A 20,948-nucleotide genomic window follows, 5' to 3' on the forward strand; every position below is an offset into this window, starting at 1 on the left:
AGAAAGAGACTGAGAGCTCAGGAGGCTGGCGGGTCGTGTCATTTGGTACACACCTGGTGGGCACGTGGTGGTGGCAGCAGATAATGACAATGAGAAGTTGCTAGGACCTAAAAGGCAGGCTAGTGGGAGCATCTGTGCATTAATACCTAAAAGTCTAGGCAGTAAGATCTTTTTAGATCAAGATAGATGATTTAAGTTAATAGAGATGAGATATGATAGATACTAATTTTCATTCAGAAATTTAGACCCACCAAGATAGAAAAGATGTTTACCTTAAGTTTGACAAATACAAACAGCCAAATCACTATGGATGTAACATTTATATAACTCATGACTGTTTCATGGTTCTTCCTGCTGTATGTAGTTTATTTTATTCATGTGTAATAAGTTTATATTAAAAAACATAATAAAATAAAACAAAAATACCCAGAAGTCACCACAGCCAGTCCAAGTTCCTCGTCTACCAGCCAGTCACTTACCTTATTATTTCATAGAATAAAATAGTTCTTAAAGAAAGCATGTACAAAAGCTGAGGTGACACTCACTTTCTTTTTTGAGACAGTGTCTCACTATGGCTCACCACATAGCCCAGGCTGCCCTCAAACTCTCATACATTATTCCTAAGTGGTAGGATTAAAGGCATGTACCACCTTATCCAGTTTGACGCTCTTAATAGCTTTGGAGATCACATGGGTTCCCTCTCTCCCTCCCCACCCCCTCTCTCTCTTCCCTGAAAATGACAGGAAAAAATTGTCTCTACGTATTTCAAGGCAAGTGAATAGCCTTCATAAATAATAAGAGAGGTTTCTGTGTAGAATTCTAGTTGAGCTTAAGAAAAGTGTTTTAGTTTTTGGGAGACAGGGTCTCATGTAGTCCAGGCTGTCCTTGGACTGGCTATGTAGCCAAGGATGACCTTGAACTTGTGATTGTCCTGCCTCCACTTCCCAAGTGCAAGGGTTTACTAACCACATTAGATTTATAAACTTTAATATATATATATATATATATAATATAAAAATGTTATATAATATATATCTAATACTGGAGGCAAAGAAACCAGCTATATAAACCCCTGGAGAAGCACCTGGCCAAATCTACAATGCTGAGTGTTATTATACAAGCGACTCCATTTCTTCAACCAGATTGATGCTATTAGGGTGGAGGGAATCTTGAGCCAGTGGATGATCAAGTCAACAGTAAGACTTACAGAGTTTAAAAATTAAAAAAATAAGATGCCAGGCAACAGATACTAGATGGAGTTTATTAAATGCACATCGGGAGTGAAGGAAAGGGGGGAGGGGTACCCCAGAGAGAGACTGAGAGATAGGGAGACAGAGAGGGAGGGAGGGGAGGGAGGGAGGGAGGGAGGGGGAGGGAGAGAAAAGGCAAGTTGGGCACTGGGCAGGGCCACGCCCAGTGGCAAGTAGGCAATGACATCACAAGTAGGCAGATTGGGGCAGAATCCTAACACCAAGGACTAACTTAAGTGGGGTGTCAGGCATAGCTTAATATTACTGAACTAAATATGATCTCGATTCTCTAAAGCCACGTAGTATAAGCACGTAGCTTTGTCAATCAGAAAAATCTTGCATGGATATCATGGGTTAGACAATTTCAAAGAATTGTTGATTTATTAGGTATAATAATACATGGTCATATCTAAATATTTATAGGTGAAGTGTTTAATATGGAGATGGATGAGATAAATGGCAACATACTAATGGCTGAAGCTGAAACCATAGTATTTTCTTTAGAGAAACTTAAAATAAAGTTAAAATAAAATGATGGTGCTCTGAAGGGGAGAAACATTGTAAATGTAGCTTGGCCACCTCATAATCTCAATGCCTCTCCCTTGAAAACAGTCAGCTGTGGCTCATGCCTGTAATGCCAACACCAGGCAGATGGAGGCAGGTCTAGAAGCTATGTAGGCCAGTGTAAACTACATGGTGAACCCTGATCTCAAAAACACACCACACTACCAGCTATCTGATTTAAACATAATCAGAAAACAAAACCAAAGCAGCTATGGTGGTGCCTCTCCCATCCTGAGCTTAAATGATTCTGCATTTCACCTAAACAGTGGACTTCTTGCCTTTTTTTTTTTTTTTTTTTTCATATTAGGGATGGCATGTGAATTTAGTCCTTTCATAGCCATCGAAATATCAACCAAGATCAGATATTTTTCAACATACAAGCTCACTTATTACCTCAAGCTAGACAAATCACAACTCAAGTCCAAAAGAAAGCCTTGCCCTTCAGCTGCGGTGTTGGGGGACACAGCAGCAGCAGGGGGGCAGTAGGGGTGGTAAGGAGGTGGTGGTGGGGGTGGGAGGAAGGACAGTGGCAAGAGCTCTGAGTTTTAAGTGAATTACACCTTCCCCACAGCCAACTGCCTTATCAGGGGACACGAATCTCTTGGGGGGGGGGGGGGGAGACGACACTCGCTGCTTTACTCAGCAGTGGACTAGCCAACTATGTTGGAAGTTTGCGTGCCTCATGCTGCCAGGCATGGGTGCCAGAATTCCTTTTCATCACCTGGAATGCTCATCCTCACTCTGTTTATTTTACAAATCTTTCTATGTGCTCAGCTTGCACATGATCATCTGTCCATGGATGATGGAGACGCATTCTCATATAACTAAAACATGGAATAATTTTCTTTATGAACATCAACACTGAAACAACTCCGCTGTCACTCCTTGGAGAAGCCCTCCCTCCCTCCCTCCCTCCCTCGCTCCCTCCCTCCCTCCCTGCTGGCTCCTTGCTCTCCCCTGGGCTTCCTTCCTGCCTTTTACTTTTATTATGGAAAGTTTCAAACACACCCAAAAGGAGTCTGCCTAGTTTAATGAGCCCTAATATGCCCTCCCCTATCGTCAACACTTCACAGCATCTTCCATATTTTACAGTCTCCTCCTAACCATTTGTTTTGTTTTGTTGCTTTTTGTTTTTGCTTTTCCAGACAAGGTCTCACTTGTGCAGTCCTTTCTGGAGTGGCACATGTAGACCAGGCTGACCTCAAACTTGCAGTGATCCTCCTGTCTCTGCCTCTCAAATTGCTGGCAACAGAGACACCATATCTGATTTCTGGCTTAGGTTTTGCCTTAAAGCAACACCATCAACTTGTCAGTCTTGTCCCCACACTGTCCTGAATTGCAGTTCTTGGCATTTTCTCTGACTGGTCATTGGTCTTCAAGAATGGAGCCTCCTCTGTGGCTTAGGAACCAGCACAGAAAGTGGCTTATTAATAGAAGCACAATTAGGGTAGCAAACTTTACTACCACAGTCTTAGGGCTGGTTCTCAACTCAGAACTGCATGGCACGTTGGTCATCAGCTGCATTTTTAACTCAAAAACTATTTAGGACAAAGCAGGAATATGAAACAGGAAAAGCACTCAGAATCGCCATGGGTTCAGGGCCAGGCCAGGCTTTAAGGTGAGTTCTGAGACAGCCAGGGCCACAGGTACGATTCTATGAAAGAAAACCATATACCATACCAAGTAAGGTATTGAGTCCGGCCTGGAGTAGTGCATCTGCAATCGAAGATTTTCAGAGGCTGAGAGATAAAAGTACACACCCTATGTGGCACAGTGTAGCACTCAGTCAGTGTGAGCAATTAACACTTGGGCAAGACACACAGCTTTAGCAACATTTTGTATTTTAGGGGTGTGTGTGTGTGTGTGTGTGTGTGTGTGTTTTCTTCCTGTGTGTGTGTGTGTGTGTGTGTGTGTGTGTGTGTTTTCTTCCTGCATTTACTGTGAGAGGCCAGAAGAGGGCATCATATCCTCTTAAACAGGAATTACAGACAGTTGCGAGCTGCCATGTGGGTGTTGGGACCCCAACACCACTCCTGTGGAGGAGCAGCCAGTGCTCCTAACCACTGGGCCATCCTTCCCCCCAACTTCAGAATATCCTGACCAGCCTGCCATGGCTGTTTGCCAGCTCTCGTTTGGCAAGCATGCTGAAATATTTGCACAAGGGCGTGCTCTAAACACAGGATAGTCGGTCTCAAGATTGCTTTGAGTTTTGCATTCCTCCCATGACCTGAGACAAGAAAATTTAAAGAATTGCTCAGGGTATGTAGTCTGCATGGTACATAGACCCTGAAATGCAGGCAGACTTGGCAGTTGTGAGTGGATGTTCACTCTGGTAAAATGTGTTTCAAAAAGCTAAGTCAATGAAGACCCATGCTAACTGGCTTTTGTACTTGGCCTAAGTAACGAGAATGAAAAGGAAAGCTGTTCACAAATGTGATGTTTGAGGAGAAACTGAATATAACCTAAGATTTTTTTCCCCCCTCTTTTTCATTCAAAAGCAGGATTTTGTATTCATTTAGTGAACTTTATGGAGCTCTTTCAATGTCTGGGGATGGCACTTTGCTAAAGAATGAGATGGCTACAAAACACTACCAAAGGACAACCTTAAAACTCAATCTAGAAATTTCCAAAAGAGTAAGAACAATTAATCTTTAAGTGAAACGATGCTTCTGAATATTGTGACAATAAAGTTGAATTTGCTTTCTTCTGTTCCTCCTGCCCTGGGTTGTGGTTTTCAGTCAGCACGCATGCCCCACAGGTAGGAGCACACGTCATGAGTACACTGACAGGACAAGAGGAAGCCTCCATTTGTCTTTGGCCCCATGCTCTCCAGCGTCAGTGCTATGCGTGGCGGTTTGGGGAAACTCATTACAATTTCATTAAGTATAACCCATCACTAAGTAGTTTTAAGTGAAGAACTGGACTGCAGGGTGCTTTTCTGGGTGTTGAGGTCAAGAGAGAGAGCTATAGAAAGGTGTTTGCTGGGTAGCTTTACGCCAGCTTGAGGGGAGAGAACTTCAAGTGAGAAATGCCTCCGTCTAGGTCCCCTGCATATGTAGCTCACAGGCAGCTTGATCTTCATGAGGGTTCCCTAACAATTGGAGCAGGGAGGGGGTGCTGTCTCTGGCATGGACTCTGTTGCCTGCTTTTGGATCACTTTCCCCTAGCTGGGCTGCCTTGTCTGGCCTCAGTGAAAAAGGTTACACTTAGTCCTGATGAGACTTGACGGTTTGGGAGGAGAGGAGGGAGGGGTCTGTGATTGGAATGTAAAGTGAATAAATTAATTAACGAGAAGAAAAAAATCGGGTTATAGGAAAGCCTATAGGACATTTTCTTAATTAGTAAAGTATGAGACTCAGCCCACTGAGGGAGGTGCCATCCCTGTGATGGTGGTCACGGGTTCTGTAAGAAAGCAGGCTGAGCAAGCCATGGTGAGCAAGCCAGTGAGCCCCACCCCTCCGTGGCTTCTGCATCAGCTCCTGCCTCCGGGTTCCTGCCCTGTTGGAGGTCTAAGGACATAGACCCTAACCTCCCCAAGCTGCTCTTGGTCATAGCATTTCCTCACAGCAACGGAACCCTGACTAAGACACACTGCACGGACTCGACTCACCCCTTGGAAAGGGTTAATTTCCAACTGCTTCTTTTTGTGCTTTCAAAGCACCAGCTTTCCCGCTGCAATCCTAATATGGAAATTACAGCTCAGAACTCATAAGCCTGGAGCATGCTCACAGGAAGGAAGACTATTCTTAGTGGTGATACCATGGGCTGAGAAAAGATGAAGAAATTAAAACAAACCCCATCTTCCCTTCAAACAATAGTGACATTTTAAAAACCTCACCGTAGTAATCATGCTCCTTAAAATGGTTTAACCCAGTGGCTCTCAACCTTCCTAACGCCACGGCCCTTTAATACAGTCCCTCATGTGTGGTGACTCCAACCAGAACATTATTTTTGTTGCTACCTCATGCCTGTAATTTTGCTACTGCTATGAATTGCAACATAAATATCTATTTCCTGATGTTCTTAGCTACCCCTGCGAAAGGGTCTTTCGACCCCGAGGCCCACAGGTTGAAAACCACTGCTTTAATTCTAAGAATCTGAGGACGAGGAGCCAAGATGGTGTAAGTAATCAGGGCTACGGACTCACAGTTGAGTGTGTTGCCTTAGAAGAACAACGTGATAACATCTGCAGCGTCTGGGAGTCATGCTTTTACAGAAATCTCCCAATTTATACCGTCCCGGTTAAATACTACCACGCATGGTGTGTACATGGGTAAACAGCAGTGCCAGGAAGCGAATGCGACACAGTACAGAGACGGGAGGGGAGGCAATCTCACAAGGGCAGATGTCCCAGGTGACGTGAAGGAAGAGGGAGAAAAGACATGAAGTTAGTGAAAGGACAGTTCTTATACCATTATGACAGATTTGGTTTTTTAATCCAAGATAAGGCACAATTTTATGTTTTTCAATTTAAAAAATTTGTTTCAAAATAGGTCAATAGAATATATTCACAGAATTTACAATATGAGAGAATTCTTGGCTTGAAAAGATTTTTTATCATCAGCTGTATGAAGATTAAAAAACCAGGCTTGTTTATGTGGTAAGGCAGGCACAGTTAAGGTGTCACACTAACATCAAAGCTAAATTGAAGGATTCATCAGTGACTTGTTTGCCACAAGCACGTAGCTTATGCTTGAAAACATCAGTGTAAATGCATAGTGTTGTGGTTAGTTTAATGGTATGGCTTCATAAATACTTATTATTAGCCTCTAGTTATTACGGTGGTATTTTCTGGCCTGCAGTTAATCAATAAAGACACAGACACCTGCTGTATTTAGAATAGCCTTGCTCCACCTGGGGCAGGGCAGATACTAATCCCCTTAAACTACCTTCCGTATCTCCCAGCCCCATCCCATGCCCTCTGCTTCTCGTAATTTCTAATAGGCGACCTCCCATCCACAATTCCATAAATACTTGCTAATGTCCATCTCCTCCATCCACGCCGACCAGCCACGTGTCTCTCCACCTACCCCATTGCGGCGGTCCTCCTCCTCCTCCTCCTTCCCCTTTCCAAGATCCTCCCTGTCTTCCAAGCCTGAGAACCTTCCCTCCACCCTTCCGTCTGCCTTGCCCAAGGGTAGGCCTTCCATTCAGCCAATCAGGAGGCGAGATTCAGGGCAGCAACTAGCTCTTGGGAACCAATAGTAGCACAAGGCCAACCTCCCACAGCACGGGATTTTGTTGTTCGTGCGCTGCACCAAAGTAGAGTCCACAGGGACCCGAAAGACCTTCATCTGGTAGTTTTCAAGCTTCCAGTTACATCTTACCAGAGGTCACGGGGTCAACTTGGGAGGTTACAATGAAGAATCAAAACAAAACACCAGGAAACAAAAAGGGGTTGATAAAGATATAGACAGTTCATGAAATGGGTTTATGGCTTATATTAAGTACCTACGTTTATATACATGCATACACTTATTTACATACTGTACTATGTACAAATCCACCTATATGTCCTCCAGCCTTCCACTAGCAGGAGGAGGGTAACAGTAGCTAAGTGTGAGCCTTGGGTCTAGCAGTGTTGAGCTTCCTCACGTGTTAACTGACATCCTCAGAGCAAGCCTATGGGGCAGTTCTTAGCAGCTTCTGCCTGAGAAAACTCCATACACTGAGGTAAACAGTCACTAGGCAGCAAGCCACACGGTGAGATCTGATCCCGGTCCACTCCAGAGCCATGCTCCGATGGCTTCTACCTGAAAGTCCATGACATAAGGAACTCACTGCCTGAGCAGAATCAGCAGGCAAGTCCTAGAACAGAGAGCACTTCCTGTGATCCTGTTACCTCGTGTTTCTGGCAAGGGCTATTTCATACACTGAAGTCACACCAGCTACAAGAAATCAAAGGTCTCTACAAGCAGATGTGAAAGAGAACAGATTTATTTACATCACTATTTCTTTTTTACAATATACCTGCAGTCTACATAATATAAGAAATTAAGAAGCTTTAAATCAAGATATTTTTACAAAGATATTCATCGTATGATTTTTTTCATTTACATGAATTTAAAGGTCATTCTAAATAGCACTTATGAAATTATGTAATGTGACAACTCTTAACACTTCATTCTGAAAACTCAGTTTAGGGATTATATTTGTAGTCAGCCCTTTCAGGACTATGAACTAGTTTCACAAATGATGTACATGTGGGTTGTAGTCAGTAACTTTCTGATGGTTAAAAGCTGACACCTTTCACCTGCTTCTGTTACATTCCCTAGCAGTCTGCACACTTGCTGTGTGTAAGCGCTAAGCACACAGGGAACTTAGGGGTGTGGGGCATCTCCTCTGTCCAGGCACACTGGGTATGTTTCTATTGATACTGCACATTCCAGGCTCATCCCTTGGTACCATCATGACAGCCATGAGAGGCGTTCTAACAGCAATGGTGACCTGACGCCCTTTCACATCACATTGATAGATTCCAAACTTTTATTAATGAAACTAGAGAGGATGGTTTTCTTAATATTTTAACCATGAGGTCCTATGAATAGCTGGCATATCCATTAAAAAATAGACAAGGTTAACCTTTCACCAAGATGGAGGCTGCAGTCGCGATAGGTCTCCTGGGTACTCTGACTCTGTAAGAACACAAGGGCTGCTCCTGGGCATCATGCTGCGGCGATGGAGGCATCATCCAAGAGTCGGCCCTGTGGCTTTACAACAGGAAGAGCAAGATGGAATCACAGAACAGTAACAAGAGAGTTCTACTATCGAAAGCATTTTGGAATTTCTGTAACTATTTTACAAAACGGAGACAGCAGCTGCCATGTCCTTCCACGCACAGACCCACTTCAGTGGGCCCTTCTCTCCTAGCCCTGTGCTCTTGTAGCTCCCACAGGACCTCACGGCTGCCGTGTAAAGCAGGAGCTACTTACAACACCTGCCCACCACGCAGGCTCAGGGCCCTCCTATGTCTCAAGACCTGAACTGACACAAAGCTCCTTTTGGGCATTCAAGATCTTATCTACTATTTGGGAAAAACATGAATTACAATAAACTCCGAAGTTCCCATCCATCTGTCCATCCCTCCATCCATCTCTGTATCTCAAAGATAAAAGGAAATACTTTGCCCTTTCTAAGGCTGAAGACAATAAAACATAAGCCACCACAGCAGTCAATGCTGGGGGCAAAGGAGGACAACACAGAGCGGAGGAGACGCTCAGTTGGCAAAGTGCTTGCTTTGCACCCGCAGATGTCATGGGAGAAAGCAGGGCGTGGTGGCATGTGTTTGCGAGCCCAGCAATGGGAAGAAGGCACAGGCAGGCAGATGCTGGGGCTCACTGGCCTGACATGGCTTAATGACAAGGCACAGGCCAGTGAGAGGTCCTAGCTCAAAAAACGAGATGGACAGTGCCTGACAACATAAGGTGGACATGTGTGACCTCAACGCATATGTGAGGATAGATGCACATAGATACATAATGCAGGTGCACAGCACTCCAACAGTGTGCTTTGTTTTACAGTGTTGAGGGTGAATACAACAACGGTTTTAGCTGTAAAATTGCTAGTAGGTTAGTAATATACTAGAGAATCACCTAGTGGGCAAGGTTTGTTTTGTTTTGAAGACAGGCTCTCTCTCTATGTGACCCTGGATGTCCTGGATTCTCTATATAGATGAACTTTGCCTTAAATTCACAGAAATCCACCTGCCTTTGCTCCCGGGTGCTGGAACTAAAAGTGTGCATAACAATTCTCTGTGCAGCCTTGGCTGTCCTGGATCTCCCTTTGTAGACCAGGCTGGCCTCGAACTCACAGAGATCTGCCTGTCTCTGCCTCCCGAGTGCTGGGATTACAGGCATGCGCCACTGCACCCGGCTCCATAAATCCTTCGTGAAATATGCTTTTGTGTGTGTTCTCCTCTGCCCCAGGCGCACTGCAGATTATTTATCACAACTGACTACTGTTATCTGCTTAAGCCTTGATGGAAAAGCATATTTTTCCACATGCAGTTTTGCCTGGTGTTTGTCCACTTTACTGAAGTGACTCCTCTTAACTCTCAGAGTATAAAATGGCTGATACTCTGAACAAAGTGGCTCCTGCATGAGACTTCAGCCTTCCTCACTCTTAGGCTCCGTCCTCCCAGGTTCCACCACCTTTACAGTGGTAAACACAGGGGTCTTTTACATTTACAGTGGGAACTGAACACTAAAGAATAGGTTCCTGCATTCTCCACAGTTATGTGGAGAGCGGGGACTGACTCTGACATGAACTCTGGTGCCTCATATTTGACCACTTCCCCTTGGTGGGGAGGCCTGGTGGCACTCAGAGAAAGGATAAGCAGGCCACCAAGATGAGACTTCAGAGGCTGTGACCATATAGTGGGGGAGGAAGTCTCCTTCAGTCACAGACATAGGGGAGGGAAATAGGGTGAAAGCGGGAGGGAGGGAGGAACGGGAGGATACAAGGGATGGGATAACAATTGAGATGTAATCTGAATAAATTAATTAAATAAAAAATAAAGTAAAAATAAAGAAATAAATAAAGAATAGATTCCTGTTCCTTAGTTTTAATCTGTATTTAATCAATATCGATGGAGGTGGCTCTTGTAGGAATAAATCAGTGGCTCCACTTACTTATGCCCTAGCCAAACACACAGCTTTACATGATACCCCACCCCCAGGAATGTATTCACATTGTGCAATTAACTGAGTCTAATTATTCAAAGAAAAATAGTGACTAACCTTGTTTTAAAATAGCTCTGTTCAATAGGTGACTTATCATATCTAAACACATTCTGAGCACATGAAGTGTAGCCAATGCAGACAGTGAGAATTCTAAATTAAATTTAATCTCACTTAAATCTCAGTAGTGGCAAGTAGTTACCTAACTACACTGACCAGCCTAGAATTACATAAAGTTGCAGTAGGATATAAAGTCTAAAAAATAAATAAATAAATAAAGTCTAACAATCAAACATTGAGATGGCCATAATTAGAGTTAGGCCTGGGATATAAAGGAACGAAAGAGATTAACTGATGAGCCCAAATCTCTTTCCCCAGCATAATTACTGGGTTAGCCCTAGGTGGCAGGATTATGACAGTCTATGTGTGTATACACGATGAAACTAGTAATGCTGTGGTTAGCTACAGCAAATTTCCAACAGTCAAACAGTTAGAGACCACTCACCCTCCACTCCATCCACAGCTAGAGACCACTCACCCTCCACTCCATCCACAGCTAGAGGCCACTCACCCTCCCACTCCATCCACAGCTAGAGTTCACTCACCCTCCCACTCCATCCACAGCTAGAGACCACTCACCCTCCACTCCATCCACAGCTAGAGACCACTCACCCTCCACTCCATCCACAGCTAGAGACCACTCACCCTCCACTCCATCCACAGCTAGAGACCACTCACCCTCCACTCCATCCACAGCTAGAGGCCACTCACCCTCCACTCCATCCACAGCTAGAGACCACTCACCCTCCACTCCATCCACAGCTAGAGGCCACTCCACTCACCCTCCCACTCCATCCACAGCTAGAGTTCACTCACCCTCCCACTCCATCCACAGCTAGAGTCCACTCACCCTCCACTCCATCCACAGCTACAGACCACTCACCCTCCACTCCATCCACAGCTACAGACCACTCACCCTCCACTCCATCCACAGCTAGAGTCCACTTACCCTCCACTCCATCCACAGCTAGAGTTCACTCACCCTCCCATTCTTTCTCACCAAGTCATGAGACATTTTTCCCCTCCAGACACAAGAAACATCAAGATGGGTGCCTTTAAAATGGGGCCAGGTAAGAAGGTCTAAAAATTCATCTAACAAAAAGATCTAAAGTTATGAGATTATTGTTGCTGTTATTTTTGGTGCTGGGGATTAAAACCCTGGCTCTCATGAATGCAAAACTGTTCACTTAACTCCAAGATGTGCTTTTAAAAGTACAGTAAGGAATAGGAGCTTGGAATGTCAATAAAATGACTTGTTTATACATATAAAGCAATGTTGTTATGTAAGTCGACAAACACAAAAGCTAATGTGGAGTGTAGAGACACCAGTATAGACTAATTTGTAATTACAAACTTCTGACGGAGCTCCTTGAACCTCAAGACAGACAGACACACCGGAGGAAGATGTTATCAGGAGAACTCATTCCAACAGCGGGCATGAACTTAACATACGGCATCAGGACTCTTATGTTTCCATACACGTGGAGCTACAGAGGAAAACCACACCTCTGGAAGGACAGACTTGAGGACGCTAGGTGGCACTGGCTCCCTGGCTCCTCCCTCCTTCACGTGTGCAGGGCTAGGCTAATTTCAATACTCATCCAGCATTTCACTCCTACACCCACTACAGCCAACGCAGGACACTGAAATGGAGTGACTGTTTAAAACTGCCATGTTAATTCAGAATTTCTGGCAGCTGATGATCTTCAGAAAAGCCCTAAATCCAATATTAAAGAGGTTAAGAACTAGGAAAATCCAGCACTGAAGAGGTAAGAAGTAGCACAGTTTAAGGCTATTTAGAAAGTTAATCCATCTAATAAAAAGTAGTTATGAACTCTAACTGAAGCCACACTTTACTATGTCTCAGGGAAAGCATGCCCAAGGACACTGCAAAGACGAGGCACGGATTACCTAAGGCAGCCGTTCTCACCATCAGAAAACACACATGGCCGATGGTCTCAGCAGCAAAAGTAGTTATGGAGTAGCAACAAAAACAAATTCATTCATGGTTGGTGTTCCTAAGACCATTGGAAATGTGTTTTCTGATGGTTTCAGTCCATAGGTTGAGCATCTCTGATCTAAGGGAATGCCAATCTTTGAAATTAGATTCTATAAAACACTACCATAGAAATGAGCAGAATTGTCAAATGTGTATAATAAAGGCAAAAGCTACCATTGCTAGCCTCCAACTTTTACTCAGTGAAGCTTCTGCCTGCTGTTACATAATGGATTTAAAAGCCAGGAAATGCTTAAGCCTTACCTTCACAAAGATGCTGGTTGGTATAAAACGTTTGAGCAGCTGGTTGGTGAAATTTGGAAATCTAAGCAAGTTAATGTTGAGAGATGGTAGCTGCTGGTACCCAGCCATCAGAGGATAGAAATTATACAACATTTCCTGTTTGGTGCCAGGCAGAATACGTAATCGGATCTAGTCATAAAAAGCCAGGGAAAAACAGTTATATACACGACTTCCTATATGAATACACATGTACTTGCATTGTTATCTGCAATTATTCATGAAGGACAAATCCTCCTGGTGAAGTGCGCATGCTCTGTTCTAGTCCATCTTCTCAAACAGACGACTGATTAGTGTGACAGGACGACCAGATAGAAATGTGCTGTATGACACAGGTGTCGTTGCTCCGTTTCTGCCAAGATCTGAAGGGCAGCGTATGCCTTAATAACTCCAGTCAGGTTATTGTTTTGTGTCTTAGACCAGGTATATCTTAATCCTCAAAAGATATACAGTAATTTGCCAAAAAAATTTATCTCTTTATAGGTACTTTTCAACAAAACGAAAACTATTAGGTTTTTGTTATTTCTTTCAGAGATTTTACACTATATATTAAGGTAAACAACTTTGGGGGAGGGTTGGAAATCTTTACTAATACTTGAGAGCCCAGCAGCAAGATGGCTCAGCAGGTAAAGGCACTGGCTGCCAGGCCTGACAACCTGAGCTCATCTCCAGGTCCCACACGATGAAGAGGACTGACTCCCACAAGAAACCCTCTGACCTCCACAGGTGCACCATGATGCAGATGCATGTGACATTCCCACACACAGTATAACAAAAAGTTTTAAACTTTAGGAAAAAATATACACGGTAAAGTTTTGGCATTTCATCCTTTCTGTTTGTAAGACAATAGGTGGAAACAGCTTATTTATTGTGAGTGAGAAGCCAGTGTGCACGTGCACTCAATGTGCCAGGAACAGCACAGCACAGGCTTTTGACATACTAAAGCTAAGATATGTAATATTTTATGCCATAAATTTATAATGGTGCATGGCAATGTTGCATAATTCATATGTAACTCTACTGTGTATTTAACAACAAACAAAGAATTCTGAATGTGCAGAGCAAACTAGTTGATTTGTTCAGGGTAGACACTTGTGTGTTAAGACACTTTTGTTCCTATAATTATAACTATCCCTTATTAATAAAAGGTATTTACTGACAAATGTGAGGTGTCTGCTAGCATTCTGACTCTTCTTGAGAGCATATTTCTGACTGACTTTTGTATCTGTTCACTTTAAAACTCAACACACATTTCCATCTGATTTGACTGAATAAGAAATAAAGGTTGAAAAAAAAAAAAGAAATAAAGGTTGAATAGGTGAAAAAAAAAAATGTTCCTGAACATAGCAAAGTAAATTCCAGGCAAGATCAAAGCCTGCACAAGTCTTCAGAGAAAAGCAGGTTTAACCTGAGTGTGGCTGTGCCCCGGGTCTCAGGCCAAGACACAAGACAAAGAGGGAGGTTTGCATTCTTAGGAATTGTAATGTGTTACTGTAATACAGCCCAGCAGTCAGTGAGCCATGCTTCGTAAGGACTAAGAACACATCTGTCTGATCTGATGTGAAAAGGGTAACCCACCCCTGCAGGAAGTTAAACTTAAACTTTAAAAAGACTTAAAAATTTACCACTATTAAAACACAAACCCCAGCTCCCTACTTCTTGGTCACACCTCAGAGGTCACACCTCTGTGGTCATACCTCTGTGGTCACACATGCGGCCCCAGCAAAGATGTGTACCTGTTTGAGACCCGAGAACATGAAGGCATCGCTGGGCTCCACAGAAATTTCCACATCTTGAACCAAGTCGGTCTTATTCTGTAAATGATACCTGACAGGTAACGACTCTCTGACGCGTCCAAACGATGGCAGGTCTAAGAGAAGGAGCATGAAAGATGTGAAGAAAGCTTGTCACTCTTGGGCTCCCATCAGACACGGTGTTGTGAAAGCTATGGCTTGCTAGTATGCGATCTTTTGATTGGACAAAGGATGCTGATACGACAGGCTGAGAGGGAAGTAAGTCTAAAGATGACTGACACAAAACTGCAAACACCTCCCAAAGCATCACAGTTCCTAAACTAGAAAAGGTCTTTTACTGAAACTAAGTAAGACTTCCATTTGTTCCCTCTTTCGGATGTGCCTTTTTCAGCGGACTTACTTTTACTGACATATACAAATGGAATGTCCTGTGAATTTGTGCCCACCCTTGCAGAGGCCATGCTAATGCTGTCTGTGCCGTTCCAGTCGCATGCAGCTCTCCTTAGGCGAGCAGTGCAGGAGGTGGCATGGGAGGAGGTGAGCACTGTATGCTTGCTATTTTTAAAATTGTTATAGACGTGGCAGGGGCTGATGAAGAAACATTTCTCTTGATAGGATTATTCAACAAAGAGAGGAGAAATGCGCCAGGCACATAGCGGTGCACACTCATAAGCCAAGCACTTGGAAGGGAGAGGTAGAACAAATTAGTAGGAGCTTAAGGCCAGCCTTGGCTAAACTGTGAGTCTGAGGCTAGCCTGAACTACATGTCACTCTATCTTAAGAAGGCCATGAAACAGTAACAGGGTGTGGGGTGTTGAAAATATGATAGCTACTATGTGCCTCCTGGCCAGCCTGAGCTACATGTGATCCTAGGAAAAAAGAGGAGGGTGCTGATTATGTGCCCATTAAAGGGAATCTTAGCTGGGGAGCATTCCTAACAGAAATTTAAAGCTGTCAACTTCCAGGATACAATCTGCAAAACCCAAGCTGTGCGAATTCCATCAAATGACTTCAATAAAAATGGTAAGGGGAGGAGGGAAGGCAGAAGCAGGAGAGGGAAGTGTGGGTGTGACAATGAAGAGTATTGAAGAGAGTGACAGGAATTAACAATGGTGGGAGGGAGGGTGTGGGAGCCAGGGCACTGGCCTACCCAGACTTCTAGATGGCTACTATAAGATTCATCCATCAACTGCAAAGAAAAGGCCTTAAAATAAGCTGACAAACACTCAGTCAACGAGAACGTTTCAACATTAGAGCTTGGTGATGTTAAGAATCTATTGCTAGGCTGGGCATGGTGGCACACACCTTTTATCCAGCATTCCTGAGGCAAAGGCAGGAGAAGCTCTGTGAGTTTGAGGCCATCCATGGCTATATAGTGAGATCCTGCCTTAAACACCCTCCTATACAAACAAAGAACCCATTGATAATTTTAAGTCATAATAATGAAATAATTGGGTTCACAAAAAGCCATGCTTGCACTCATGCTAAAATGTTGATAGATGAAAAGATGTGTGGGATTTGGCTGACAGTTAATGGGGTAGGACCATGGTAATCAAGTAAAATTAAAATGTAGGCCGTTTGCATAATACATTGTTTAAAACTGAGCTCTTAAAAGCCCTGTATCTATCAGGCGACATCTGAGTCCTGCTACCTGCGTTCACATGGAGAGGAATGTTCTCGACAATCACGTGAGGCAGCGTGACGACAGTCCTGATGACAGGGATGGCTTCCATGCTTGAGGTCCTATGGCACAAAGTTCCATGCGTAAAAACATTAACCAACCAAATACAGAAATCTGTTTTACCAACTAGCTTCAAAAGAAAAGCAATAGCCACTTACAAAACTCCATCAGTAGTGTTGTCTAGAAGGAGCTTTGTAAGCCCACTGTTGTTTTGAACGGTTAAGAAGCAGACATTACAACCCAGGGCTGCTGTACATCACCGTTGGGTACTAAGGCAGGAGCTGTGTGTGACTGTCAACACTGAAGCACACCACCAAACCTGCGTCTGGGAAGCAGGATTTTCTCAAGGCAAAAGAACTGTAGGTTTCTCACTATGCTCAGTGGCCACCTGGTTTCCTCAGCTCGAAGCTTTCCCCACTTTCTGACAGGTGACTCAGCTACGTCTCCCGTATGGTACCCCACGGTGAAGCTCTAGCCCTCATCGGTCACACATACTACCAAGATCTTCACCTATTCTGCATTTTGTCTTTTCATTCTCTCTTTATGATTTCCTTCAACGAACTGGAAATTCTAATTCTAACATTATCCACACTTATTCATCTTCTGTGTATCTTATTTATCTCAAGTGTTCTGCTTGAATGGGTGTATGTGCACCACACTCACGTGTGATTGGTGCCCATGAAGGTCAGAAGAGGGTGTTGGATCTCCTAGTGACAAATGGTTATGAGCCATATGTGGTGCTGGGAATCAAACCTGGGTCTTCTTACAAGAGCAACAAGTGCTCTTAACCGCCGAGTCATCTCTCCAGCCCCAAAGGACACCTTCTAAGGTGCACCACTGAAAGCCTTATTTCTGACTGATAGAAACAACCGAGCTTTGTCACTGATGATACATCCAGTAACCACCACTTAGTCCTTAATCCCTAGGGTCGTCTTCTTAAAAGATCTACTTTGTACATGCTTAATAGTATACATGAGCATATGTACATATGGGCATATGTGTATCTCAGCCTGAGTGTCAGCTTTCAGAGTAGGTTCTCCCTTTCCACCATGTGGTTCTAGAGATGAAACTCAGGCCCTCAGGCTTGGCAGCAAGTGCTCTTAGCTGCTGAACCATCTTCCTGGCAGCCCGTCCTGGTTTTCATGTACAGTCCTACTGATACATGAGGGCATTCTACCTGATGCTTTTGACAGCCCTGCCTTCAGATTTAGTTTGACTAAGATTCTATTGGCATTGAAGTCACAAACTATGTCAAATGGAGCTTGTTTTGTCTTCCTCATCAATGGTGGTCACACATACTGCTGTGACTTCCACCCTGCACTTCAGCGTGACGAGTGGCAATGACACGCAGTGAAGACACTGAAGGAGAGTGAGGGCTGAAGTGACTTTTACCTCTTCCAGGAGATAATGTAATGTCCCGTTGCCACTCCACCTTCAACCTTCCCTGCTGACGGGCAGCGAAGACAGAAGCATTCACTAGCGCTCTCTCCAGTCTGTAAGACAACTACAAGAGAGAATCTTTACAGTCTGTGCCATATGCTCATCTGAGAGAGCGCTTCAAGTAGACAAAAAGCAATACCTTACAAATTAACTATTTTTACAACTTAGAAACGAAGGATCAGAAATGCTACGTTATTTTTTCTAGGTTGTGAAAATCCACCATTTGGACTAATCTATCAGTATTCATTACAGTAAAAAACCAGTGGGGGGGGGTGGCTGGGGGAGAGAGCTGGGTAAGAGTTCAGATCTCCAGGGTCTCTGAGAGCTGGGTGTGGCCACACATGACCTGCGACCCCAGTGCTAAGGGCAGGAGAAAGAGTTGTCACTGGGGCTTTGTGGCTGCCAGCCTAATACAAGGGTCAGTGAGACCTTGTCTCAAGGGAGTAAGGTGGGAATGTAGTGGACACCTGACATCCATATGCATGCACTCACACATATGCGCGCACGCGCGCGCGCGCGCGCACGCACACGCACGCACGCGCACACACACACACACACACACACACACACACACACACCACCAACATCAACACCACCATCAACAAAAGTCTTACTAAAAAGTAATGATTATGAAGAGCTTGAAGAAACAATGATACCATATGGCAAGTTTCTTTTTTCCAAATATTACATGGCAGAAAGGAAGGAGGGGAGAGAGAGACAGAGACAGAGAGACAGTGAGAGGAGAGAGAGAGGAGAGAGAAAGAGAGAGGGAGGGAGAGACAGAGACAGAGAGACAGTGAGAGGAGAGAAAGAGAGGGAGGGGGAGAGAGAGACAGTGAGAGAAGAGAGAGAGAGGAGAGAGAGAGGGAGAGAGAGAGACAGTGAGAGAAGAGAGAGAAGAGGGAAAGAGAGGGGGAGAGAGAGAGAGAGGAAGAGAGAGAGGGAGAGAGGGGGGAGAGAGAGAGAGAGAGGAGAGAAGTAGGGAGAGATGGATAGAACAGAGAGGAAGAGAGAGGGAGAGGAGAGAGAGGGAGAGACAGAGAGAGGGAGAGAGAGAGAGGGGGCGAGAGGCGAGAGGAGAGAGGGAGGAGAGAGGGGGGAGAAGAGAGGGAGAGAGGAGGGAGAGAGAGAGGGAGAGAGGGAGGAGAGAGAGAGGGAGAGAAGAGAGAGGGGAGAGGAGAGGGGGACGGAGGGGAGGGAGAGAGAGGATCGGGGGCGAGAGAGGAGAGAGGAGAGAGGGAGAGGGGAGAGAGAGGGGGGGAGGAGGAGGGAGAGAGAGAGGGAGAGAGAGAGGGAGAGAAGAGAGAGAGAGGAGAGAGGGAGGGGAGAGAGGAGGGGGGAGAGAGAGGGAGAGAGAGAGGAGAGAGAGCGGGGAGAGAGGGAGAGAGAGGAGAGAGGGAGAGAGAGGGAGGGGAGGGGGGGGAGAGGGGAAGGAGAGAGGAGAGGGAGAGGGGGAGGGAGAGGAGGAGAGGAGAGAGAGAGAGAGGGAGAGCGGGGAGAGAGAGAGAGGGAGGGACGAGAGAGCGAGGAGGAGCGAGAGGAGAGAGCGGTGGAGTAGGAGAGTCGAGATGAAGAGAGAGAGATCGCTGAAGGCTTGTTACTGACACTATTCGCACCACTACTCTTTTCCCCTCCCTGTTGAACTCACTCGAACAGAAAGGGATCACCATCGCTCCACCATTCCCTAGTTGCACTCATCTCTGTATGGGAAGACTTGCTCTGGCCAGTTTTATAGCAAATTCCTTGATGATAAACATCTATCTAAATCAAACCTCTACCTTTCAAGCACTTCACAGCCACAATGTCACTTTAAATGCAAGTAGTGACAGCTTCTCGCTAACACGATTTTAGCACATCGGTAAGCAACCACAAAAACAACATCCCTAAACATTGGGTTAGCATTTTTATGGCTGCCCAAAGAAGATGTAGTAGATGAATGGCTATCTGATTGTAGACATGCAATCCCCAGAGAGAAAGAAAAGAAATGGTCAGTTCTTAAGTTGTTTCTGGTAATCTTAAAAGTAGCAGACAGTATTGCAGCCTAATGCATTCCTAGAAACGCAGGAGTTCAAGCCTTTGGAGGTGGCTTTCATAAAATTCCGGGCTAGTCATAGCATAATCTAGCAAGGTTCTCCCTAAATTCTAAGTTAGGCTAAATAATCATGCTGTCTATTAATAAATATCAATACATTTGTGACACAGAGGTGCTACACTGTTGGTTATAAAGAAAGAAAGAAAAAGCAAGTAGCCCCTAGGAGTTGGGAGAGACCACAAGCTGAGTCTCTCTAGAATCTGAGAAGGAACTACTCACACCAACAAATTGCTTCTAGGATTTCCAACTTCCAGAACTTTAAGACAAGGCTAATTTCATGGTCACTGTTCACCAGCAATAAGACACGGAACTACAGCCAGGCGTGGTAGCACAAGCCTGAAATCCCAGCACTCGGGAGGCAGAAGCAGGCAGATCTCTGTGAGTTCAAGGCCAGCCTGGTCTACAAGGAGAGTCCAGAACAGTCAAGGCTACGCAGAGAAACTGTCTCAAAAGACAAAACAAAACAAAAACAAAAAACAAAAAGACACTGAAATACCAGAGAATCAAACCAGAAATTATTCCTCAATTTAATAGACACTCATTATATGATGTCGGCAATATAAATATCAAAAAGACATGGCTCTGACTCTAAAGGAGCACGGTCTACTAAGGGAGCCATAGGTACAGCTAGATAATGTGGTGTCCTGGCTGTTACAACACAAGTCTGTGCAGCGTGCCATGGGTGTGCAGATGGTAGGACGCCCTGTATAGGAGGACCAGAAAGTCTAAGCTCATGAGTTGTGAGGAGCAAGCAAACGTGAAAGACAGAGAGAAGTGCGAGTGTTTTGGACAAAGTGGTAACATGTCCAAAAGTCCAGGGAGCAATGTCTGATAATACACCAAGTTGGCCTCAGCAGAAGAGGGAGGGAGGCAAAGAAAGCAGAGAGACCAGTGCAAAGGATGCTAGCAAGCTCCGTCAGAGCCTGCCTGGGCAAAATCTAATGTGCCAAGAAAGCTGTTGAAGGAAGAATGACAAGATCAGAACAGTTTTAGAGGAATCGGGTTCTAGCGGCACACAGGAAGGAACTAACAGTTGGCAGGAAGGAAACACCCCACTTGGAAAGCTACTTCCACAAGGCAGGAGAGAGAGGTCAGGGCAACGGTGAGAAGGACGAGATGCTGGGTCCAGGACA

The 20,948-nt window shown here is 44.7% G+C and overlaps 1 protein-coding gene across 1 annotated transcript in view; it reads right to left on the reverse strand.

Annotated features, from left to right (window-relative positions):
- Positions 1–8,116: 8,116 nt before the first annotated feature.
- Positions 8,117–20,948, reverse strand: part of Trappc11 (trafficking protein particle complex subunit 11) — a 45,867-nt gene continuing 33,035 nt past the window's right edge. The window contains exons 26-30 of the mRNA XM_051169656.1: positions 17,676–17,787; positions 16,254–16,345; positions 14,585–14,718; positions 12,813–12,980; positions 8,117–8,524 (exon numbers count right to left, since the gene is read on the reverse strand). Of these exons, the coding sequence (XP_051025613.1) occupies positions 8,480–8,524; positions 12,813–12,980; positions 14,585–14,718; positions 16,254–16,345; positions 17,676–17,787 (551 nt within the window). The 3' untranslated portion in view covers positions 8,117–8,479. The remainder of the gene's footprint in view (positions 8,525–12,812; positions 12,981–14,584; positions 14,719–16,253; positions 16,346–17,675; positions 17,788–20,948) is intronic.

The sequence above is a fragment of the Acomys russatus genome, chromosome 27 (genome assembly GCF_903995435.1).
Source record: "Acomys russatus chromosome 27, mAcoRus1.1, whole genome shotgun sequence".
Classification (NCBI taxonomy): domain Eukaryota; kingdom Metazoa; phylum Chordata; class Mammalia; order Rodentia; family Muridae; genus Acomys; species Acomys russatus.